Source organism: Indicator indicator, chromosome 6, assembly GCF_027791375.1.
Source record: "Indicator indicator isolate 239-I01 chromosome 6, UM_Iind_1.1, whole genome shotgun sequence".
NCBI lineage: Eukaryota > Metazoa > Chordata > Aves > Piciformes > Indicatoridae > Indicator > Indicator indicator.
Window position 1 is genome coordinate 10,731,579 of NC_072015.1, and position 26,702 is coordinate 10,758,280.

A 26,702-nucleotide genomic window follows, 5' to 3' on the forward strand; every position below is an offset into this window, starting at 1 on the left:
TCCATGGATGAAAAAACAACTGCACGTTTCTCTGAAATGTCAGGAAATACTGTATATAGAGACAATGTACATACAACAGCCGCACCACGGCAATGCACGTTAGGGTTTTACTGACGATGAAAACAAACCCAGCTGTGTGGGTGAGCCCACTGATGTCCCTGAACTTGAATAGTGTAAGTGGTTCCAGAAATATCTACTCGTGTAGGATTAGTCTGCAAGTATGGTAGTATCTTTCCAATATATCAAGTAATTATTTTGTAGTATCAACTGGAGGGAACTGCTGCTACAGTTGCTGGCCTTGTCTACATGCAGTCTCAGCCACAGAGACAATATATGATGCTGTGGCACTGCTACATGCCACAGTGGTTCATTTACCTTCACATTTATATATATATAAATCTGAGTGATTCCATCTTCGTACTGATTTACCGTAACTATTGATTCTGGTAAAAAGAAAAGGTGCCATATGCTTTTTGTGAACATGTAACAGAAAAAAAATTACTTGCTCTGAAATGAGTGCTGCCTGGAGAAGGCCTGTAGTGCCCCCAAAAAGAGTCTTTTAACTGGCATGCAAAGCCCATCGACACACAGAATCGAGGTATTTGCTTTATTTTGGTTCTGCAGAAACAGGTGCTATGTAATAAATCACAAATTCAGCCCCCCATGAGCAGCGGTTTATATACAGTACAATTACATATGATTGGTTACATGATTTTACATCTCATCAATCTTTGTATCAGTGCTCCATCAATTACTTAATTCATTATACTATCACCTAATTCATTATATTAAAGTGGTGCTACACTTACATGTAAACTATTCTCCTAAAGGTGTTGGGTTTAGCATTAAAATCCCCACAGGTTACGTATGGGACACCTCAGTATTTTAATGTTTGTCCAAATGTCTGTGTTTTCCACAGAAGCCACAACAAGACATTATTTACACTGGTTGAGAGTGATGCTGTCTTTCAATACTGTTCTCAAGTAGTGTCTTGTTTCTGATCATTTTGAGATCATTTTGTCCTTTAGTCTTACATGCCTGCCTTCCGTTCTTGCTATTCTGGTTTCGGTCCAACAGGATGGCATTCAACAAGTCCAAGTGCCGGGTGCTGCACTTCGGCCACAACAACCCCATGCAGAGCTACAGGCTGGGGTCAGAGTGGCTGGAGAGCCGCCAGGTGGAAAGGGACCTGGGGGTACTGGTTGACAGCCGCCTGAACATGAGCCAGCAGTGTGCCCAGGTGGCCAAGAAAGCCAATGGCATCCTGGCCTGCATCAGGCATAGTGTGGCCAGCAGGAGCAGGGAGGTCATTGTACCCCTGTACACAGCACTGGTTAGGCCACACCTTGAGTACTGTGTCCAGTTCTGGGCCCCTCAGTTTAGGAAAGATGTTGAATTGCTGGAGCATGTCCAGAGAAGGGCAACGAGGCTGGGGAGAGGCCTTGAGCACAAGCCCTATGAGGAGAGGCTGAGGGAGCTGGGACTGTTTAGCCTGGAGAAGAGGAGACTCAGGGGAGACCTCATTGCTGTCTACAACTACCTGAAGGGAGGTTGTAGCCAGGAGGGGGTTGGTCTCTTCTCCCAGGCAACCATCACCAGAACAAGAGGACACAGTCTCAAGTTGTGCCAGGGGAGGTTTAGGCTGGAGGTGAGGAGAAAGTTCTTCACAGAGAGAGTGGTTGGCCATTGGAATGTGCTGCCCAGGGAGGTGGTGGAGTCACCATCCCTGGAGGTGTTCAAGAGGGGATTGGACGTGGCACTTGGTGCCATGGTTTAGATAGTCATGAGGTGTAGGGTGACAGGTTGGACTCGATGATCTTTGAGGTCTCTTCCAACCTTCTTGATTCTTGATTCTTGATTATATGCTTGTTCAGCCTCCCAAGTTTTTGATTCTATGCTCATGACAACAGGCCAAACTGATTTCTTAGTTCCTTACAAGTGTTAAATGCACTTTTTTAAACAGCAGCACATAAAAACGAGGTAAACCTGTATTTCCAGCAGAACTGAACGCTCCCCAGACTTGACCCTCTCTGGTTGTTACAGCCATTGTCTAATGATTAAGGCTCCACTCTTAGACCCACCAAGATGCCTAATTTTGGAAATTACTTGGTTAATTACTTTGAAACTCCCAATCTGAGATCATTACAGAATGACAGATTTGTCTGAAATGCACTTCTTTTCTCCCTCCTTCCCCCCCTCCTCGACCCCCCTTGCCTTTTTTCCATTATCTTTGCCCAGAACGAAGAAAAATGTTATTGAGGAAGGGGCTGAAGGTCGGATAGGTGAGGAAAGGGTTGGAGGTGGGACAGGAGGCATCAGATTGTGCTTGTCCTGCAGCACCAGGATAACCTCTCACCCAAATTACTCTCTTTTTTCCACTTAAGTATAGAACTGCAATAGTAATGATGCCAGATGCCTGCAGAGCCTGTGCGACCAACTCCTGGCACCCCAGGGCTGCATCCTCCGGGGACCGGAAGTGGTAGGGTACCGCTGCAGTCCCCGGGAAGGCACCGGGGCAGTGTCTGCCCTCGCGGGCCTGCCGTGCCCTCACAGCCGGGAGGCGGAACCCGCCCGCGCCGCTTCCCTCACCGTGAGCCATAAAATCAACGGCCACGGCTCGCGGCTATTGTCACGTGGCGGAGGCGGAAGTGAGGCGCGCCTGTAGCGGAAGAAGGACTCCAGGGCGGCGCGTGCTCAGGGATGGCATTCTAGTGGTAGTAGCGGCACCGGAGACAGCAGCAGCGGTTCCCTTCCTTCCCCTCCTCCCACTTCCTCCATCGTCGGGACCGGCTGGCATGGCCAGGGGCCAGGCGGCCGCGGCCTCGGCTGTGAGCGGTGGGAGGCGGGTGCTGCTGCTGTTGCGACCGCGCGGCGCAGACGGCGCCCTCCCGTCAGCGGCCGCCGCCGCCGCTTCACGTGACCGCAGCGCACCCCCCTCGCCGGTGCGCCGCTGCCTCGGCGACTGGCAAGGCCTTGCCGCGCCGTCAGGCTCGCGGGCGGCCGTTAGTGGCAGCGCGGGATGGGGCAGGCGCGTTGGCGGGACCGGCGGGGACAGCTGCCGCTGCCGCCGCAACGGGGAGCGGGGTGAGAGCAGGGACGGGGATGAGGAGGCGGGAGGGTGTTACCTCATCTGACCTCGGAGCCAGGGACCTGCGCGGGCTGCAGTGGCAATGTCCGTAGGGATAACTTAAGGGCTGAGTGTTGTCTCCCCCGAAGACTAAATTGTTTATGCTTTACAGATGACTGTGGCACCTAAACCATAGCTGTGTTTTCTGTCCAAGTATTTTAAAATACAGTGTCTCTGAGGGCAAAGAGTTCTGACAATTTAATCCGTATTCCATCTTGCGTTCTGTCGGCTAGTTCATGCAAATGTCCAGGTGGAAACTACCCCTAGATCTGCATTTAATGTTGAAAGTATTAAAAAAAATATATTTTAAACAGTAAGGGGCAGATTGGAATTTTGTCTAAATGGCAACCAGTGAAGGTTTGTTTAACAAACCGTGAAAAGAGAATTGCTCACAGCTTCCACTGATTATGCTGGTAATGGTCAAGAAACAATTTAAAGCCTTTGACACTTGGTAGGGTTTGTCTAGGATGTTATGTTCTTGGAGACTACCTCTGAAGTGCAGCAGTAGGGTATTGTTTTCAAGCTCTTGCACATAGTCCTTGTTGGATATGTTTTCAGTTTCAAGCAAGCTGTGATAATCACAACGTTTCTTGTGAATGAAAGATATTTAGGGTAGTATGGCAAACCCTGGAAAGCAAGTGTGCTGTTTAAATGTTCTTTCTTAAAAATAACTAAAGTTTATCTTTTTCAGATGTAAGCATCTCTGCATCATCCTTGCAAAGCAAAGGGAATATTTCCTTACTGGGAAATAGGAGGCTTTTTTTTGACACTCATGCACTAGTGTGCCTCTTGGAAGAAAATGGTAATTTGTTAGAAATTAGTAGCTATTTTTTAATGTCATTTCATAAGTGGGTTTTGTTTAGTAGTTTTTTGTTTGTTTGTTTACAAAGTTTGGTACCTGCTTCTCCTTTACATGTGATGTTACAGCTTCAGTTTTGTTTATTATATGTTTTTTTAATACAGGCTAAAAACACATAGGCTTTTTCTGCTTCTAAAACAAGAGTGAGTTTACATAACCTTTATTGGAATAATTTATTATCCTACTGGTAATTAAAAATGTTAAAAAGAAATTACATTTTAAGAATTGAGAGTAAAAGAGTTTTCAAGATAATGGTTTCAAATTTTTTAGTTGGATTCCTACATTATTAGCATACAGCATCTTGACTATGGACTACTGTATAAATTGCAGCTTTCAGGATAGAGAACTGTATAAAGTATTGCTGCTCTTATGCTAAAACATAATAAGGGAATAAATTATTTTGAATTCATGCTAGTGTTGCTAAGGTGGGGAAGGTACCTTAAGGTGAAGATCAGTACAGCTGAATCAACTTCTAACAGCCCTCCATCCCTGAAACTGTGAGGTCTCAGTCCCTTTCCATGTGCTTTCATCTCTTTCCACATGGTAACCTAATTCTCAGAAAACTCATCTCTTTTGCATGATGAGTGTTCTGAGACACCAGTATAATACAACCAGCAGTTGCATGAGCACCAGGACACGTACAAAGTGTTGGCAGGAGGGGTATATGAGAGAGAGAGGTGGAGTACCTCTTCTTTTTGGTGGTGGCAAACTTTTATCAGTTCAGCTATTGAAAACAACTCACTCTCAGCTCCCATACGTGCTTTCTGACACTTGACTGCTAGTTAGAAACCATCGTGCTTTTGCAAGTGGTTCTTTTCATAATGATGAAATCATGTTCATGACACTTCCACTCCCACATTTTGAAAGTGGTAAAGTTGAGAGTGTTTCTGGGGATAATGTTTTACGATAGTTCCCAGTATATTCAGTTTAAAAGGTTTCTAGTAAGCACTCAAAGGTTGGTAAGCCTAAAATCAGAACAGTGAACTCTCTATTCAGTTGTTGAGTTTTGCACTTCTTCAGTGGTACAGAAAATGTAGAGTATAATGCAAGTAGGTGTCTACATTTCAGGGTAAGAATTCTTGCTCAAGAAATAGCCACGTGTGAGAGGTGACATTCCATAATACTTGTGTAAGTTTCCCGCTTTTATCCTATTAATGCATCAGTAGTGTTGTACTGCAGCAGTAGCTATACAGTGTCACATACGTGATCCAGTTCTGGGCTCCCCAGTTCAAGGCAGGGATCTACTTGAGAGAGTCCAACAGGGGGCTACAAGGATGATGAAGGGACTGGAGCACGTGTCTTATGAAGGGAGGCTGAAAGATCTGGGGCTGTTTAGTCTGGAGAGGAGAAAACTTAGAGGGGATCTAATAAATGTGCATAAATATGAGGGTCAAATATACGGGTGTCAAGAAGGAAGGGACAGCCTCTTCTCACTTGTGCCCTGTGATAGGACAAGGGACAATGGGTGTGAAGTACAGCACGGGAAGTTCCGCCTCAACATGAGGAAAAACGTCTTTACTGTAAGGGTCATGGAGCACTGGAATAGGCTCCCCAGAGAGGTTGTGGAGTCTCCTGTGGAAACTTTCAAGACCTGTCTGGATACCTTTCTGTGTGACCTGCACTAGATTACATGGCCCTGCTCTGGCAGGGGGGTTGGGCTTGATCTCTGGAGGTCCCTTCCAACCTCTAACATCCTGTGAAAACGGATGTGCAGACTGGTTGTGTTCTCTTATTAGTGCTGGATCGAGGCAAATATGTTCTTATCTTTTATAACTGATACTTGTTTTAACTATTAGCAAGTGACATTGCTGTAAACTGTCTAGATTAAGGTCTCTCTGAATGTTCTTGCATTTTGTTTTGCTTAGGGTTCACTACTCAGCAATCAGAGGTCATTGTGTCTGCATTGGTGAAAATTATGGACAACAACCTGGATATGATTTACAAGGACATGGTCACCAAAGTACAGCAGGTTAGGTCAGAGACAATGGTGGGGTTAAAGTCAATCAAAGCCTAGTATGGCTGCTAATGAAATATATGTTGCTGTTACTGTGAAACACTATTTTAAAAGCTCAGAGGTGAACAAACATCCCTATGTATCTTTTTTTTTCCTAGCAAATTTTGTCTTGAGTTTATCAAATACCAAAGTGGCATAGTAGACCTTTGATACCTTGAGACCTTGGACCGTGAGTTGGAACACAAACCACAGCCAGTTTTTTAGTTTCAGCCCTATTGTAGCATGAAATATAATTACTGAGAAGACTTTGACACAGAGATGAGGTATTCCATGCATGGATTTGAATAGTTACAGCTTCTACATACGTTGTTTTGTAGACTTGTAACAAGGAAGTACAGATTTTGTCAGTTATTTACTACCCTGCTATACCACCTTTTTATTTATCTCTTTATGTCACAATGACATTTGTATTAGAATTGAACTGAGTTTTTATACATTTTTGTGGTGCATAATTGGTGTAGTTTTATACATTGTAGGGTAAAGTTTGGATGCTGATATTGGAATCTCCCTTTCCTTTGATGCATACATTGTTCATGGTATTCTCTAAACTTATTCAGCATTAGGTACTTTACTGGGAGGAAGTGAGGACTTGCCTGGAAGCAGATTGAGAATGCTAAGTACAGAGGCCCTGCCTGCCTGCCAGGAAACTGTACAACTGAACTCTTAGTTTTGACTTAAGAGGGAATGGTTATTCTAATGGATAATTGTCTGAAGGCAAGGCCTGTTCTCCTCTTGGCTGTGAATTATTTTTTTGAGGGAGGCCCTTTGTCAGGTCATACAAGGGTAGATCTGTGTAAGGAATTGAACATGACAGTGTTCAATGTTGTCACATTGCTCATTTAGGTATCTAGGTCTAGAAATAAAACTGAAATTCTGAGTAAAGCATGATTCACTGCATGTGGGATTTAAGCATCTTTGAAAAGGATTCACAGTATCTGGTGTGCTGGAATTCCCTGACATATAAGCTGGTCAAACATACAACAGTGACAAGCACAGCTGAATTACAACCTCTTGAGTTGCTCTGTTAGGCTAGGATTTGCAGCCCTAAGTTAACTTCTGAACCCAAGCTTTAACTTACTTTGTAGTAAATAGACTGTTGTCTTAGAACATGAGAAAATAGCAGCTGCTATTGTCTTCAAAGTAGAATAGTCTTGGCAGTATGGCATCTCATTAAGTAGTGCAATACCTGGAGTTTGTACCACCTGCCATCTAGAAAGGTTACAGCCCATCCTTCCTAGGTTTTAGATTCCAGGCAAAGCAAATGAAGGGAGCGCTTCTTTCTATGCTGACATTTTTCCGTGGTCGGTCAGGGAATGCAGTTAAAGGGACTGTTTTCCCGTGGTTAATTGTATTTTTACAGTGAGCAGTCTACAATAAGCAATCTCAACCTCCTTCTACACCCAGCTTTTCCAAATGAAAGTAAACACATTTTCCTTTTTGTGATGAATTAAGTGTCACTTCCCATGGTAGATGAAGTTTTCTGATACTTACGTTTAGCCCTCAGGTAGCTTTCGGCCATTAACATTCAAAGGTGCAGGTTTGTACAGCATGCTGAGACAGAAGTGGTTCAGGAGCCATGTGTGCTCTGAAATCTGGACAACATGATAAACTTGTAGACTACTACTACTTTGTAATCTTTGGATGCGTCAGGGCTTATGCAAAAAGAGAATGAAGAACTGGAAAAAGTTTTAGAATGGTGTGAATGTAGCTGTTACTATTAGGCCATAGTTGGGTTTGTAAAAGATAAAGTATTAAGCTCATTAGGTATAGCATTGGGGAAATATAAATGTGTATGTGTATAGACATGAGGAAGAGAAAGAACGTGGAAGAGTCTGTTCTGTTTTCTGAGCTCACTGAAGAGGAGGGAGAAGGAAAGCTTTTTGTGATGGGTCCAGTACATTGACCCATTTATTTTCCAGTCTTTTGGTCAGGTAGCTTGGTGAGGCATCTCCAGATACTGCTTAGAGGTACAACACTACAAATTAGAATAGCATTTCCTGTTGAAAGTGAAGTTAGAGTGCCCTGTCAGATTTGTAGTGACTGGTCTGAAAGCCAGCTTTCTCTATTTAGCTCATAGTTCTTCTCTCCCTCATGCCTTGACTACCTTAAGAAGACTTGGAAGAAACTCTTTCTTAAACTATTAATTGAATTACTCTGATTTTGTCAAACATTACCAACACTTGAGCCCAACTTGCTTATTTTGTCACTCAATTTATCTTACTTTTCTGAAATGAATCTGAAATTGCTAAATTACAAATTTCAGAGTACTAAAAGAGCATATTTGTAGACACTGATAAGAAAAAGCATTATAGTTATGATATGTGCTGAGGTTTTTCTTCCCTCTTTTAAAGGAAATTGCACTTCAGCAAGTAATGTCCCATATTGGTGGTGTGAAAAAGGACATGATTATTTTGGAAAAAAGTGAATTTTCAGCACTTCGTTCAGAAAATGAGGTAAAAAAATCACTATCTTGGAAAATGCTTTTCTAGCACTTCCATATTTTTTTCTAGTGGTGTGAAAAACCATCTTCTACCCAAGTGATTATCTCTGGGGCCAGTATGATTTAACTCCTTCATTAATGACCTTGTTGATGGGTCAGAGTTCTTCCCCAGCAAGTCTGCAGATGATACCCAACTGGGAGGAGTGGCTGATACATCAGGGAGTTGTGCTGCCATTTAGAAGGACAATCAGCAAGCTGACAGGAATCTCATGAAGCTGGACAAATGGAAATGCCAGATACTGTCGGTGAAGAGGAATTACCCTGTGGACCAGGACAGGCTGGGAGGGACCAGGTGAAAAGCAGCTTTGCAGAAGAGGCCCTGAGGGTCCTGTTTGACACAAACTTGACCATGAGCTTGACTGGTGAGACTTCATCTGGAATGCTGAGTTCAGTTCTGGGCTCTCCAGTGCAAGGAAGACATGGATGTGCTGGACAGAGTCCAACAAACATGGAGAAAGATTGGTAGGGGGCTGGAGTATCTGACACATGAGGAAAGACTGTGAGAGCTGGAGAAGAGAAGGCTCAGAGGGGATTTCAATGTATAAAAGTATTTGAAGGCTCCATAAAGAAGACACAGACAGGCTCTTTCTGGTGTTGCCCAATGACAGAATAATATGCAATTAGCAGAAATCAAACTGCAAGAAACTGAGCATAAGAAAACCCTTCCTGATGTAAGAGTGGTGGAAGACTGGAACAGGATACCTAGAGATCCTGTAGATTCACTCTCCTTGATAACTCTAGAGATAATTCTAAACCCAACTGGACATGGCCCTGAGCAACATGCAGGGGATTGAACTGGATGATTTCCAGAGACAGTTAATAGAAGATGCTACAGCTGTACCTATTTCATATACATTTTGAAAGAGAAGTAGTAATAGAATAATTTGGGTTAGAAAGGACTTCTAGAGAACACTATGTAGATGCAGGTTGCAGTATGATTACCATTTAACCCTCTCTTCTTAAAGCTCAACTAACCCATCTCTCTCTCCTCTTCACACCCAACATAGTGTGCTCCAGCGCTCACCATCTTGGCCTTCCACTGAACTGGTTCTAGTATGTCAGCATCTGTTTTTCTTCAGGGAGTCTAAAGCCAGACACAGCACTTCCAGTGCAGGCTCACAGACGAGGAACATGGAGAAATAATAACTTCTTTTGGCCTGCAAGGTTTATTCTTGTTAATAACATGGTCATAGAATGTTAGGGACCTCCAGAGATTGAGCCCAGTTCCCCTGCAATGCAGGACCACTTCCTGTGCTTTTGCCCACCTTTGCTGCAGTGGGACATTGCTAGCTTCTGTATTGTGCTGTTTGGAAGTGGCCAGTACTGAGTAAAACATGCATGTGTATACATGTGCTTGTATCTCCACATGTACTGAGGACACAGTTAAACCATGCTTGCTTTGCCTGTTTTTTCACAGTATGGATAATGGTCGTTGTTCCTGATCATGCAAATTCATTAGTGTTTCTAGATTACGTGGGTTTATATACAGTAATAAAATATACAATTTTTTTTTCACTCTTTCAGAAAATAAAACTTGAACTCCAGCAGATAAAGAAGCAAGTCATGGTAAGATTACCATACCAATGTAGTTAAGAATTAACACCTGGCTAGTTTGCTTGGGGGGAAGAAAAGAAAATAAAAGAAAAAACAAAACTACTTTTCCAGGTTTTGTTTTAAAAGCTGTCCTTAATTGGTGTGATACATAGGATACTGAAATAGCAATTGGTGGTACACTGTGGGCTGTGTACGATTTCATGCCTGCTTCATTTGTGGCAGCAGAAAACTGAATGGTACAAGAGGTGAAGAAAAAGTTAGTTGAAATTTTTTGTACTTGCGTGTCTTTAATTCAGATTCAAAAAGTGGCTAAGCCTGAGTGAAGTTTTGCTCTTAGGGCCAGTTGTTACATGTAAATATGCAACTTAGTTTTAAAATTATACCACTTTCTGCTTGATTTGTGATTTTGGTTTTTTTGTTTGGCTGGTTTTGTTTGTTTTGATTTGGTGGTGTGGTGGATTTTTCATTTTTGGTTTGTTTTGGTTGTGGTGTTTTGGTCTTGTTTTGTTTTGTTTTTTTCCTGAAGATTCACCTGTTAGCAGTTCAGAATTTAAAATAGCTTCTGAACGGCTTCTTCAGGTCACTGAGTTTGGGACCATTTGTTTGGTCCCATTTGTTTGGAAGTAAATGACGAAACTGGACTTCGTAGAAAATTTAATCTGTTAATTACGATACAAATTCTCACCAGGTTTCTATTCATGGTTTGCCTATCTTGAGTAGCAACCCAAACACCTTTCTACCATCAGAAATCTCTTAAAATCTGCTATTCCAATGGGTGTGAAATCATAAGCGGCCTTTACACAGGATGTTCTTGCAAGAGCAATTGTGGCAGTTTAGGCTGGGTGCCCCCTGCCACTGCTACATGAGATACACCTCTGGTGTCCTGGGTGCCCACCCAGAGGGGTGGACACAGGAAACGACGTATTTCTACCCATAAATCCTGTGCCCTATAAGGCCATCTGCAGAGTCATTCTCTTCCTCTTTCTTCCCTCTGTTCCCATGGGAGATGTCCTCTCTTATCGGGTAATGCCGGGGGAGTATCCTCAAGGCCTCTTAGGCCTGTCTAGGCCTAATGCCAGGAGGAGAATGGAGGGGGGGGCAGTCTCAGACCTGGCCAGCCTGAGACTTGCCTAGCAGTAGGGGGGGAGGGAAGGACGAGCCCTGAGGAATTGGGTAGACCCTCAGGTGAGAGGAAGGGAGGACTGGGAAGCTTTTGGGAATTCTGTGAGGGGATTCTGTATGCTTTAGGATGTTCTTTTCCACTATGCTTTGTAGTTTATAGTTTTCTGTAGCTTCACCAATTCGCTTTTCCATTTAAACTTTTTCCATCGCTCTCCAATCCGTTTGCGTGTGTCATTCTTTTGTCCCTTTCGGGGCAAGAGATGTTCTGGCTGGCCTCAAACCAGCACAGCAATGAAGATTGGAATCAAGTCTTGTGACTTGAAGTGCTGTTTTTTCCTGAAATGTCCTTCTTAGCTGGAAGGATGAAGCACTTTTCTTTCCCTAGAACCTATCAGACTGCTGGACTTGTTGAGCTGGCTGATCATGTGGTAAACTCAGCCTGGTGCCTCCTTGCCAATCCTTTCCTGCTCTTTTCAATTTCTTTTTGCACTCTCATCTCCAAAATGAGAACATAAATTTTTCAAGGATGTGCTGCATGTTTCATACTATGTTATGAAGCACTTAATGCATCTGGGATTTTGGGAAAGGATTTTAAAATCCTTCCAGCATCTTAATTTTTGAATCCTAACTCCTTATTTAATCCACTGCTAGAATATCAAGGATCCAAATACTCTTTTCTTGAAAGCTAGATGTCCTTTAATTGAACTTTTAACTGTAAATGTAATTCTCACAAGGACAAGTTATTTTATGTCTGCTCATACTTGTTCCTCTAAAAGACCAAAAGATGTGATGTAAAATTGTAAGAAATTTATTTCTAGTTTTTTATTTAAGCTGTAATGTATCACACTGTGATGACATCTAGTTCTAAACCAGTTAAGTTCAACAATTCAGACATAGAAATTGAGTCTAATTATTGTTTGTCCTAATTTAATGAACTCTTAACTAGCTGACATTGGCCTACTTGGGGGATGCTTACTTGGTTTTAATAGCAGAATCTCCCAGAACATTGGCAATCTTTTGCTCTTCCCACACATTCAGCTGATCAGCAGTTTGCTGCATGACAAACTGTCTGCTGGCTGGAATTCCTGCCAGGAGATTGCATTAAAATGGCAGCTGTCACTAAGAAATGCAGGAATCGCTTACAGCTATTGATAAACTAAAATGCAAGTGTACAGTTTGTGATAGCTTAACGTTAGATGTTTATTTTAAACAGGTTACTGTTCCTGAAATGTCTGTAGCTTTTTATGAAAGCTCTAGATGTAGTCTTTAGAGACAGATACCCTTTTATTTTGAAAGGTTAGAAACTGCTTTTGAAGTTATTTTCAACACCAAGGTTGCTTCGTGGAGAAAAGCCAACTTACAGGTGTACCTAGGTATGAATATCTAGAATTCAGAGGTGTGGGATATGTGGAACATTCCCAGCATTTATGGAAGGGTGTGCTCTCAATTAAGTGCTGTTCTCAATGTTCTGGTTTTAAAAGTAATTGTTAATTTTTGATTCTGAGATCGAGTTCATACTACTAGAACATGCGTATTTACTGGGAAAAAATAGAAATACTTTTACTTTGGAAAATTAGGCATATTAGTTGGAGAGAAGCTTGATTCCTGACATATGTAAAGAAAATCAGTGATTTTGACTTTTCTTCTGCTTGTGATTAAATAGTAAATCTTGCTTGCTGCTTTTATCAATTTTTCCTCTTTAGGATGAAATTACCAAAGTTCGTGCAGATAACAAGTTACACTTAAACCTAGAGAAGAGCAGAGTAAAAGAACTGGTAAGTTTTGATTACTTTCTTCTAAAATACCTCAGCACAGAGGAATCTCCAGATTTGGGTAAAAGAATATCACCCAAAGAGCATTTTCATACTAATTCATAGTATGTTTCAGCTTTGTCCTTATGCTGCTATAGTACAAGGTGGCCTGTTTGATTTTGTATATCTATTTTGATATTGGTTTAATACCAGAATTAACACACTACACTTAAATATATTAGATAATTAATGTGCTGCCTATCTGCCTAGAGATTTTCTATCTTACTATTCTTTCTCAATTTTGACACTTAATTAAATTTACGCTTTCATTAAATTTACTATTGCTGAAATGTTTCATTTCACTATAGGTGGAGAATTTATAATGTAGCTTGTTCACCAGAAAATACTTAGGTGTGAAAATCGTTCTTGCAATTTATTTTTATCTTTTTTTAATTTTAACTGCTACTGGCTCAGACTGTTTTGAGCTTTGCAGTATCTGGTAGAACTGATGTAATATTAAAGTAACGTTGATGAAGAATTAGAAGGTTACATTTTCGCATTATATGTAGCACCTTAAACAGAGCTCTTCTCCCATAGATACTTTTTTAATAGCTCTTAGGATATCAAAGAAATTGCATATTCTAAGTTAAAAGATCTTACGACATTTTTCTATTTAATTTTTCTCATTCAGTCATTTTTCACAGGCATGTAACAAAGATGTAATACCTCCAATCTAGGCAATAAGAACTCTGCAAGTATATACAATTTATCTTCTGTGTGCTTCTTGGAAATTTTTTTCCACGTTTAGGGCAAAGCTGTGTCAGTGATTCAGTGTAATGACTAGCAGTCTCTTATGCTATGGTAGATGGTTGAATCAGGTACCATTTGATAAGCAGAAGCCTTGTTTAAGGTTTAGTACTTCATGCATATGTTTTTAAAAACACGCAGTGTATTGTCTATGTAGGTCATTAGTGTTTTCTTGCAAATTCATGTAGGATACTGGAATCTGGACTCTGTTGGATCACAGAGATCAGCTAATGAGATCAGCCCCTGAGGCCAAACTGTCCCCACAGCAGTTTGGCAGAGTGGAAGAGATCAATGGACAGGGTCTTTTTTTTGTTTGGTTGTTTTTTTTCACCACCCCCACCCTTCCTCCACCCAAAGCCAGGTTACATGTGGGGAGCAGAGCAACCCTCACCAAGCCAGCCCATCTCAAGGAGGTGTGGATGGAACCACAGCAGGGTATTTAAATGCCCCAGCAATGCTCTGGTGAGGGGCATGATGAGTCATCTGGGTGTGCTGTAGCAGTTTGTTGCACTGGCAGTAAGTGGTAGTTAGGAGAACTCCTGTGAACAGGTGGATAATCTGATCAGCCTCATGGCAGAGCTGCATGAGGGGGTTGAAAGGTTGAGGAATATCACATAGGCCAAACAGGAGATAGAATGGTGGAGCCAGGCTCTACCCTACCTGAAGCAGAAATAGGGGCACCCATCTGATAGTGCTCAGGATTAGAGGGTCCTTGCCCTGCCAGAATAGAGGCAGTAACCTGGATGAGAGGAATGAATGGAGGCTAGTTCATGGTCAGGGCAGCAGACAACCTCCTTCCTTGCCCATCTCACCCCCACTAGGTGCCACTGAAAAACAGGTATGAGGCTCTGGTTGGGAAAGACCAGCCAAATGAAGACATGGACGATGGCCAACCCACACTCAGAAAAGCCTACAACTCCTATCACAACATAACCTACACACAAAAAAAAAAAAAAAGGGTGGTAGGCATAGGTGACTCTCTTCTGAGGGGAGCACAGGGTTCAATATGTCAGGCTGATGCTCCTCATAGGGAGGCATGCTGTCTCCCATGAGCTCAGGTTAGGGATGTCACTAAGAAACTTTCTAGCTTGGTGCTGTACTTGTACCATTACCCATTACTGATCTTCCATATAGGTGGAGAGGAAGTAATGACTGTTAGTCCAAGAGCAATTAAAAGAGATTTTAGGGCTTTGGGATGAGTGGTGAAAGATTCTGGGGCACAAGTCATCTGTTCTTTCAGTCAGTCAGTGACACTGGAATGAACAATCTAATCCACTCCATTAATACATGGCTCCATGACTGATGTCACTGCCACAAATTTGGGTTTGTCGACTATGGTATGGTCTACACACCAGGGTTGTTGACATCTAACAGGAGATGCCTTTCTGAAAGGAGGAAGAGGGCCTTCACCCAGGTGATTGCAGAGCTGATCGACAGGGCTTTAAGCTAGCTGTGAAGGGTAAGGGGGATAATCAGGCTCTTATGTGACAAGGTGAGTGATGACACACAAGGGTTGGTGGGATGGGGGGCTAATAAAGGCCTTTAGCCCATTGCCCTGAGGCATGCAGCAGACACAGCAGCATGGCCAAAGTCTCATGGAGATGAGCCATGGCTCTCTGAGGTAGTAGCTGAGGGAAACAGCTTAAGGAAATAAAGGGTCTTTTGAAAGGGAACACAGCTGACAGCCCAGCTGAAGTCTCTACACAAATGCACGCAGCATGGACAGCAGGAGGAGTTGGAAGCTACCTTGCTGCTGAAAGGCTAAGACATAGTGACCATTACTGAATCCTATAGCTGGAGTGTGGCTATCGATGGTTACAGATGGTTCAGAAGGTACAGAAAAGGAAGGAGTGGTGGAGATGTTGTCTTCTCTGTTAAGAAATTGATTGAATGCAAAGACATGTCCCTAAAGAATAGCCATGAGCAAGTTGAAAGCCTATGGGTAGGATTTAGATACCAAGGCAACAAGGGGAACCTTGAGGTCGGATTTCTTTCTCCAGTGTTCACTGGCAACCTCTCTCCACAGCTCCCAAGTTAAACAACCTCAAGGTGAAGGGTGGTGAAGTCCTTCGTACTGTATGTGACAATCAGGTTTGTGACTACCTGAGGAACCTGAACGTATACAGATCTATGCAACCTGATGAGCTGCATCCCAGAGTACTGAGAGAATTGGCTGATGTAGTTGCCAGGCCACTCTCCATAATATTTGAAAAAGTCCTGGCAGACAGATGAAGTCCCTGGAGACTGGAAAAAGGGATACATTATGTCCATTTTTAAAAAGGCTAGAGAGGAGGACCCTAGGAACTATGAATGTCAGCCTCACCTCTTTGCCTGGAAAAATCATGCAGCAGATTCTCGTAGAAGTTCTGATAAGGCACATGGAGGCAGGAGAGGTGCTCTAAGATAGCCAACATGGCTTCACTAAGGGCAAATCCTGCCTGATGAATCTAGTGGCATTCTATGACAGAGTAACTGCATCAGTGAACAAGTGACAGTCTATGGATGTTATCTGTCTGGACTTCTGCAAGGCCTTTGACATGGTCCCTCAAAATATCCTACTTGCCAAGTTGGAGAAATATGGATTTGATGGGTGAACTGTTCAGTGGATAAGAAATTGGCTGGACAATTGCATCTAGAGGGCAGTGGTGAGTGGCTGAAAGTACAGATGGAGATAATTGACAAGTAGTGTCCCTCAGGGGTTCGTACTGGGACCGGTACTGTTTCATGTTTGTATCAATGATACGGACAGTGGGATTGAGTGCACCATCAGTAAGCTTGCAGGTGACACCAAGCTTAGTGGTGCTGTCAATATGCTAAAGGTATGGGATGTCATCCAGAAGGACCTGGACAAGCTGGAGAGGTGGGCACAGGTGAACCTCATGTGGTTCAACAAGACCAAGTGCAGGATCCTGCAGCTGGGTCAGAGCAATCCTCATTATGAATACAGGCTGGAAAATGAGGTGATAGAAAGCAGTCCTGCAGAAAAGATCTTTGGAGTTCTGGTGGATGAGAAGCTGGATGTGAGCCAGCAAGGCCAATCACATCCTGGGCTGCATCAAAAGAAGTCTGGCCAGCAGATTGAGAAAGGTGATTCTGCCAGTTTGCTCTGGTAAGACCTCACCTGGAGTACTGCATCCAGCTCAGGAGACCTCAACACAGGAAGAACATGGACCTGATGGAGCCAGTCCAGAGGAGGACCAAGAAGATGATCGGGGAGCTGAAACACCTCTTCTGTGAGGACAGGCTGAGGGAGCTGGCATTACTCAGCCTGGAGAAGAGAAGGCTCTGGGGGTACTTAATAGCAGCCTTCTAGTACCTGAAGGGAGCCTACAAGGAGGCTGGAGAGGGACTGTGTACAAAGTCCTGGGATGAGGGGCAACGGTTTGAAATTGGAGAAGAGTAGATTTAGATCGGATGTTAGGAACAAGCTCTTTACCATGAGGGTGGTGGAACACTGGAACAGGTTGTCCAGGGAGCTGAAGCCTCATCCCTGGTGATATTCAAGGTCAGGCTTCACAAGGCTCTGGGCAACCTGATCACATGGAGGATGTCCCTGATCACTGTGGGGGGGGTTGGACTAGATGACTTTTGGAGGCCCCTTCCAACCCAAAATACTCTGATTCTGTTGTGCAAAACACCACATTATTTTGACTTCCTTTTATGAAAAGTAACTGTGCATGTCAACTTGAAAATTATTTGGCCAATCAGTTGTGCAACTGATTTCACAATTCCTATGAAAACAGTGCTTTTCTGTTGTTTTTTTTTTTTTTTTCCTTCGCCCACTATAATTCCCAGCTCTGCCATGGATGAACAGAAAAGAAAAAAGGCAGGTGAATGGGGAGCAGGTTGTAGAGTCTGTGCAGAGTTGGAAAAGAGATGTAATCCAGTGTCTGTAGTAGACAGTGTCATTATCGTGTTTGCTTCAATTGTAATGTGACTTGGGACTGAATATTTAGCTTTCTGAAAATAAAACTCGGCATGATTGAAGGCTACTCTGCCTTCTTACTAAGTTACTATTCAGAAGAGAAATGTCTTGACTTTAGATGGATTTAACTTGAAGCACTAAGTAAAATGTTCTTGGCTTTCAGTTTTGCTTGGAGTAGGTACTGAAGTAGGACAGACTGGAGAGCTGGGCAAAGAGGAGCTTAATGAGGTTCAACAAGGATAAGTGCAGAGTCCTGCATCTGGGAAGGAATAATAAACTGCACCAGTAGGAGGTGATCTGCTAGAGAGCGGTCCTGTGGAAAAGAACCTTTGAGTCCTGGTGGATAACAAATTATCCATGGGACAGCAATGTGCCCTTGTGGCCAAGAAGGCCAATGGGATCCTGGGTTGCATTAAGAGGAGTGTGTCCAGCAGATTGGGGCAGGTTCTTCTCCTCTAGTCTGCCTAGTGAGACTTCACCTGGAATATTGTGTCCAATTTTGGGCTCCCCAGATCAGGACGGACAGGGATCTACTCGACAGAGTCCAACGGAGGGTTATGAGGATGATTAGGGGACTGGAGCACTGCCTTGTTAGGAGAGGCTGAGAGACCTGGGACTTTTCAGTCTGCAGAAGAGAAGACTGAGAGGGGATTTATTAAATGTTTATAAATATCTGAGGGCTGGGTGTCAAGAGGGAGGGGACAGGTTCTTCTCCATTGCACTCTGTGATAGGACATTGGGCAGTGGATAGAAACTACAGCACAGGACATTCATTCTCTACATGAGGAAGAACTTCTTTACTGTGAGGGTCACAGAGCACTGGAATGGGCTTCCCAAAGAGGTTGTGGAGTCTCCTCTGGAGACTTTCAAGACCCATCTGGATGCATTCATGTGTGACCTGCACTAGATTCTATGGTCCTGCTCTGGCAGGGTTATTGGACCCGACGATCTTCAGAGGTCCCTTCCAACCCCTAACATCCTGTGATGGAGAATTTCTTCATTTATGAATGGTGATGTGGGTAATCTTTAACATTTCAAACTCTAAATGCTGGGTCTTAATGAGTTGATTTCACTTTAAATTCTTGGAGAATCCTGTATTGCTTAATGCATGTCTCTATGCTATGACTGATACCTGCAGTGATAGAGATGTGATTTTTAAAACCACAAAGCCTGGCACAAAATTCCATCTATAGTCATGTGTTCATGCATCACAGCGCCTGTAAGGTTGCTGTTAAAAATGTCAAGATGCATCTGACAAAACTGAATTTTCTTTGCCTTGTGAAAAATGCTGATTTTTGGGAAATCTCCCTGTTCAGTTTGAAGGGAGAATTTTAACCTTGTCTTTCCTCCTTTTCTCTATGTAGTAGTGTTATTACAGATGTGTGATGCTGCCTTGCAGTAAAAAGGTGTATTTCATTGTCTTAAACCTGAGTTTAATATCCTTGGGTTTGACCTAAAGAGTTCTAGCCACAAAGCAAAGCTTTAACAAACACAAATGAAAGAAGCTTGTAGAGCAGAATTTATCCAAAAAATGGCACCTATTTAAGACAGATGAGATATTTCAAAATTATTTATTTTCAGTGACGTGGTTCTTTTGATAATGATGATCAGTTTATTAATCTGAGGTCCAATTCTTATGTGAAATGTCAACTCAAATATATTTAGGTTCTTCTATAAATATTCTGTCATCTTACCACTTTCAAAAATGTATATTTATATAAAATGTCTGAATTTCTTTTTTTATCTCTCCATTTTTCAGAATCTAGTGACTGTTCCAGTAATTCCTCACATGGTGTTACTTGTCTTCGTTATGCCATTTTATACATTTGTAGCAGCCTACTCTTAGCTCCATTTTTAGATCAGTCAAAAGTCCAAATAGAGCTCTAGGTGTTCAAAGAGTTTCCCAATGCTGAGGCTTTAAGTAGCCTAATATGCGTTTAATTTTTAAGTGGAATAAGCTTCCAAAGAGCAGCAAAAACAAAGGCAAGTTTCCACATGGGAATGTCAACAGATGAGGTCATTGCTGTGTAACAGGATTTTGAGATGGATACTTGATGATCTTAGTACTCTGCACTATAGACTGATGGGTTAGCAGGTGTCTATGAATAACTGAATTTCCTCAGTAATGGGGCACGAACCACTATAGATGCCAAGGTCAATCATGCCTATTTGAGTCAGAAAGTTAACCTGCATTAGAAGTATGCTTCTTAATTTAGATTTAACTTTCCTTGAACCACAAAAGATTTAACTTGAAAATAAACCACAATTTCTGGTGTTCCACAAACTTAATGTGAGATACAAATGTTCTATACTTAACAAATGCATCATGAGATGCAATTCAGAATAATGCAAACAGTGAGCACATGTAATGCTGACTAAACAGTTTTGAGTTCAGAGTTTGATAGGTTGTTTTAGAACTTCACTACCCTTCCTGAAGAAAGTAGGTGTTTTAGTCTTAATTAAGCTCATATGCTCAATGGATTATTTAACAGTTCCAGAGCTGCTGTTCATAATCGTAGGCCTTTATTTTTCAGAGATGCAAATCTGTCAACCTTTGTTTCAGCTGCTTGCTTACAATGCTAGAATCATAGAAGTGTTTCAGTTGGAAAAGACCTCTGAGATCATAGAATCCAACAGTCGATCTAGCACCATCGTGGCCATTAAACCATGTCCCAAAGTGCCACGTCTTAACATGTGTTTTGAACACCTCCAGGACGAGTGACTTGAACCACCACCCTGGGCAGCCAATTTTAATGCTTGACCACTCTTTCAGTAAAGAAACTTTACCTAACATGCGATCGCAGCCTCCACTGACATAATTAGAGGCCATTTCCTTTTGTTCTATCACTTGATAGCAGGGTGAAGAGACTGACCTTCACTTTGCTACAACCTTCTTTCAGGACTTCTCAAGACTAAACAAGTCCAGTTCCCTCAGCTGCTTCTCTCAATAAAAATTCATTTTTCAGACCCTTCAGCAGTTTTGTTAACCTCCTCTGGACACACTCTAGATGTTCTTGCTGTAGTGAAGGGCCCAAAGCTGAAGACAGTATTTGAGGTGTGGCCTCAACAGGGCTGAGTATGGGAAAACAATTGCTTCCCTACCCCTGCTGGCCAGACTATTTCTGATAGAGGCCAGGATGCTGCTAGCCTTGGCCACCTGGGCACACTGTTACCTCATTTTCAGCTGGCTGTCAAGCAGCACCCCAAGGTCTTTTTTAACTGGGCACCTTTCTAGCCACTTTGCTGCAAGCCTGTAGCATATTTTGGGGTTGTTCTGACTCAAGTGCAGGACCCTGTTAAACTTGGCCTTGTTATACCTCATCTAATTGACAATGATCCATTGAGATGTGTGTCTATATATATATACAGTTTTTGCAGAAGATGAGTGTCTGATGGACTTGTTACACCTCATTGTTCAGAGGTGTGGATGAACACCTGTCTAAATTGTGCTTTTCCAAAGGATGGGAATTAACCTGTAATATTGTCATCCAAGTGCTGTCAGATGATAATCTTGTCTAGATTCAGTGTTCTATGGAATTCAGAAACTAAGAAATGCGTTTTTAACTATCAGGGGAAAAGTTTAATGACAATATTGTGTTTATCCTTTTTTTTTTTTTTTTTCCCCTCTAGTACTCACTGAATGAAAGAAAACTACTGGAAATGAGGACAGAAGTAGTGGAATTGGTAAGAACTTGGCAACTGATCACTACACAGTAAATATTTTTATATTTGTATTACAGATTTTTTTTTTTTCTTTTAACTGGTTCATGTCTTTAGGGACTTTAATGTGCAGAGTGTCGTTGTGCTTTATTACCTCCCTGTATAGTATCATATCAGTACAGGTAACTGAAGTGTCTACAGAAGAAAAAGCTTTCAAATGTATATTAGACTCTGGATGTGTATATAAACTGTTCAGTGCTCACTTGGTTCTGAAACTTCTTACCTATACTGTTTTCTCTAAATGGAACTGTACTCTTAATGTTAGTTTGTGGAATTATTTTTTTCCTCATGTTCAGTGTGACCAAAACACATTGATAGATTGATTTGGCTTTATTTTAGAGGAGGTTTTACCAAGCACTTCCTCTTCTTTTGTTTTCTTTCTGTAGTACAAGGGATTATCCCTAGAAAGTTGTCTAGCAGTAAATTATCTGGTTTACAGTGCTTCGGTGGTGCTGATTGAAAATATCAGTGACTCAGCAGCTGTTGTTCTTAGTTTACAAGATTTCTCTTTCAGTCTTTACTGAGTGATAATTTTATCCCATTTTTTTTTACAGAAGTCCTGCCTTTGTCATAATCAGATTCTGAATTTGTCTGTTTTGTGGTAGAATTCCTTACAAGATGAATAAATGTTTTTGTACATCAGAAGACCAATTCTCAGTTTTTCTAATAATTCATAAATCTTTATGCTCTGGTATGTTTTTGTCACAAGAGGCACTTAGACTTCTTAATAACTCTTAACGATTGCATAGTTCCCCCTTCTGTGGGACAAAGGACAGATTGAAGTTAATGTTTATGCTGCTAGATTGAGATAAGGCATCCAGTTCTGCAACTTTCTAGATTACCTGTTAAGGAACACACAATTAAAGAGACTGAGTTCAGCAAATTAGTCAGTTCCTTGGATATAATCAGCTAGGAAAGAACTTGTATATTACTTTGCATTCAGAAAAAAGCAATGTCAGGAGGAACTAAAAATACAACTTGAAGAGATGGGTTAAATTCTCTAAATAAATTAAGAGCTGTTCAAATTGCATCATTTTGTTGCTTTGGTTTTTAGCATGCACAGCAAGATCGAGCACTGACCCAAACAGACAGGAAAATAGACACAGAAGTTGCAGATTTGAAAACAATGCTTGAATCGCACAAACTTGATAACATTAAGTACTTAGCAGGTAAGGAATGTGATGGTTGTATCTGATCGTGAAGCTAAGCACTGTTGAATTTTTGGCACTCAACTGACTGTATTCATAAAGGCTCTGATTAAAAACAAAAACCCTTGAAATAGTCAAGATTAGCAGGTTTGTTTGTGTACTTAACCCAAAGCTTCCTATGGTTAGCAGCTTTATTTTGAATGGGTGTGGCTATATGGCTTCTCAGGGTTTTTTCCCTGCTTTATACTGTGATAATAATATCTATGAGAAATCTAAAAGCCTGCTTGTTAAGAAGGGCCAAACAATTCTTCTGTGGCTGACTTAATTTATAAAAACAGCCTGCTGCAGGCATTCCTAGGATTTCTTTATCTGTCTGATGGAGATCATAGGGAAAATGCCAGAAGAGACATATGCAAAACGGAACATTTCAGCTTTTCTGACTATTCATTGCCACATTCTTTAATCTTTCATTTTTTCAGGCATGTGCATTAGAAAAATACTATCTCTGCATGTGTGCCTACGTTATTGCCTCTAAGTAACTTTAATATTTTGACATTCTGCTACTGAGTGTGCAGTGCTATTAAATGAGCAGGTTTGCAATAGAAAATTACTCCTCTGACTTAGATTTTCTGATTATTCTTTCACAATGGATTTTTGTCACAAGTACAGTCATTTAGGTCTATTCATAGTACTGTCCTTCAGGCATATCCTTTAAAGAGAACCATTATGGAAAATAAATGGCAATTTATTAAAATGAGAGAAAATTCTTTTCCCCACTGTCCTTAACTCAAAAGCACGTTGAACTCTGCATGGAAAACCAAAAATAATTTTAAAATAATTTGCATTGTGTTGGAAGAGCTCATTTTACAAATAATGGCAAACCTCTTTTGTGTATCTATCTAGAAATCAAAAGTTGACTTCATTTAAATAGTGTTTTTTTAATTGCATACTGATAAACCTAATTCTAAAAGTAACTTTCATTTATTTGTTTGCTGAATACTTGACTGTAATTTAATAATACTGTTACTTGTTCTTCATTTTACAACTGTAACTTGCCATATTGATCTTTTTTGGAGTGGTAAGCAACTAAGGGCTACTTTCAGCCTTCTGATAACTTCCCAGCCCACTTTTTTTCTCCCCTTCCTTTTTACTTGTCATTTTTGTGCCACTCTACCTTGAAATTGTTTGTTGTAAACCAAAGCTCTTATTTTCTTTCATGGGGCAGGAAGGGGTGGTGTTCACACTACACATCGTAGTAAGATGTATGCATAGCTTTTTGAAGAAATGTTCAGAGACCTAATTATTTAATATCTCTGTTTTCTTCCCTGTTTTTTTTTTTCAGGTTCAGTATTTACATGCCTTACTGTAGCACTGGGATTTTATCGTTTATGGATATAATAAAATATCAATTTCTACTTCCTGATTTCTGGGAAAAAAAAACCTGATCTTTGCCTGGACTTTAACCACATCTGGACTGTTTTATTTATTCTTTTTGTAAAGCAGACTGTATTAAGAATGTAACCAAAGATGTGCCTAGAAACCAACTGCACACATTGTGTGCAGATTTTAAAACTTACCTCTGATGAAAGAATGATACATACATCTCTGCTGTTTCTCTCCATTCTGGACTGCAGTACACCTTGCTGCTACAAAATGCCGTGTAGGCGAAAACTGACATTCATACCAGTCAGGAGGCTGAAGGCTGGGGGGTGGATCTGAAATCCTGGGAATCACGTTCCATTGCCTGTTCAGACATGCTTGCTGGGGTCAGTGGCATGTATCAGACTCAAGTCTTGATTATTAATGTAAAACTGAAACTACACATTTTATGGCTTGGAGGCACTCTTGTGTAAGTAGAACTTGTGCTAACTGAATCACGCTTATTTCCCTCTAACACTTGTTCATAGTAACTGTTATTAAATATTTGTTTGGCTGTCTTTATAACATTAGACTTACCAGCTTCTTTTCCAGATGGCAATCCGGTCAGTCATGTTCCATGAAAGAGTACTGTGTAATGACAGCAGTGGTTGTTGCTAGTTTTGCTTGTAATATATTTGTAGAGATTTTTGTGACTAACTTGCTTTTGGTACCTCTAAGTATTTCATACTCATTCCATATGCTGATTAACTTTACTGTCACTGGAAATTTGAAATGCAGTAAAATACATTAGTTGTGTGGATGTATAGTTAAGTGATACAAAGTGTCTCAGGTGCTGCCTTCTTCATGGAAGGGAATTGATGCTTGTAGAAAGAGATTTTAAATTGTGGTTATGAAGCAAGGTCTTAGGTGAGGAAAGTGCACTGCCCACAGTATTGTGTGTTTTGTTGTTTTAATTTAAAAAAAAAAGTCTGCTGGCTCTTCAGATATAGAACTTCAATAGTGATTATAACAATAAAGGCAATAATGGAGACCTACTTGGATGTTTAATCCAGTTCTTATCAAGCCCATCTGAACCAGGAGGTACAACTGAATGCAGTGAAGGAAGGCATCCAGTGTGTCATTCTTCCTATGGCAGGGAGATTGGAGTAGATGATCTCTAAGGTCCCTTCCAACCTAAGCCATTTTATGATTACACTGATGAAATGACTGCTTTAGTAGCAGAGCTGCCATCTGTGTTCCTTCAGTTAAGGGAAATTTCCCTTTGTTGCTTGCTCCTAGGAGGAGAGAACAGTCGATGCAGTGGTAATAAACTTTGTCAGAACACAACCCCATCTTTGCTTAGTGAAAGTAAAGCTGTTTGGTTCCTTTGTGCCTGTACTGTAATAAATGTTTATTTTTGGTGGTTGGAAGTGCCAACTTTGAATCAGTTGCAAGCGCAGAGGAAGAAATGGATGCCTGTAACAATACCATACTGGCCTGAAATAAAGGACGTTAAATATTTCATGGAATATGCTGAGTTTTCGTTATAAATGCAACATTAAATTTGGATTTATTCCCTTTGAAGGTAAGACACTGCTGGTGGTTTGTTGTTTTCTAAAAACTAAGAATGGGTAAAGTCAGTTTCACTCTGTGCCTGGCAAGATCAGGGAGCAGATCCTCCTGCAGGCTTTGCTAAAACATATGGAAAATGAAGGTGAGGTGAGGGGTGGTAACCAACATGGCTTCCCTAAGGGCAAAGCCTACCTGATGAACTTGGTGGCTTTCTGTGATGGAGTTACAGCATCAGTGGGTAAGGGAAGAGCGACTGGTGTCATCAGCCTGGACTTGGGCAAAGCATTTGACACTGTCCTACATGAGATCATGGTCACCAAATTGGAAAAACATGGGCTTGAGGGATGGACCACTCACTGAATAGGGAAAGCCAGCAAGGGTGGGGAATGGCAAATTACAAGGGCAAGAAGTAGCAGGAGGAAGAAACCTCCCTTACAGCCTTAAATGGCCCTGCAGAACCCATTTGCCGTTCTGCAGACTGAGAAGGAAGAAGCGTTGCCAGACCTTGTACATCCTGCTGATTTAGCCACTGCTGCTGTTTCACATGGACAGTAGTGACAGCTGTAAGCAATCTAAAGAACATCAAGAGGGACTGGGAATGGTAATGAAGCACATGGGAGCACAGGTTGTTTTTTCATCAGCCTTTCCAGTTAAAGGGAAGTGGGTTGGGAAAAAGCCCAATTTGACCAGACCAAAATGCCCCTGTCTGGGACAGGGCTTTGGATATTTAAACTGTAGGACTTGAGAAATCTGGTGGTCTGGAGGCTGATGGACTACATCTTTCAGAGAAAGGGAAGAACATATTTGACTGCAAGCTTTCCAATCTAGTGAGGAGGGCTTTAAACTAGGATTGCTGGGAAAGGGATCCTCCAGCTGTCCTATATCAACACCAATGATACTAATAGACACCCTGGGCTTGAAGTTGGTCCACAGGACAGGAAAAGCACAGGATAAGGCAACTTTAATCAGTACCATCAGCTTCAGTGGTGACCCAACTTGAATGCCTCTACACTAATGCATAGAGCAGGGAGAATAAGCAAGGAGAGTTACAGACATGCATACGCCTGCACAGCTATGATGTCATAGGCATCACTGAGAGTGGTGGGATGGCTCTCACAACTGGAGCAGAGGAATAGACAGAAGCTCTTCAGGAAAGACAGGGGAGAAGGGGAAGAGGTGTTGCCCTCTACATCAAGGACTGACTGGACTCCATGGAGCTCCACCTGGGGCTAGATGAAGATCTT

At 41.7% G+C, this 26,702-nt stretch overlaps 1 protein-coding gene across 1 annotated transcript; it reads left to right on the plus strand.

Moving 5' to 3' along the window:
- The first annotated feature begins 2,795 nt into the window (after positions 1-2,795).
- On the plus strand, positions 2,796-25,391 carry MCUR1 (mitochondrial calcium uniporter regulator 1). Its single transcript, XM_054381965.1, has 9 exons — positions 2,796-3,084; positions 3,819-3,929; positions 5,852-5,955; positions 8,352-8,453; positions 10,025-10,066; positions 12,880-12,951; positions 21,290-21,343; positions 22,434-22,548; positions 23,870-25,391. The coding sequence occupies exons 1-9, from the start codon at positions 2,796-2,798 to the stop codon at positions 23,923-23,925; spliced, it is 945 nt and encodes a 314-aa protein (XP_054237940.1). The 3' UTR covers positions 23,926-25,391.
- The last annotated feature ends 1,311 nt before the right edge of the window (positions 25,392-26,702 follow it).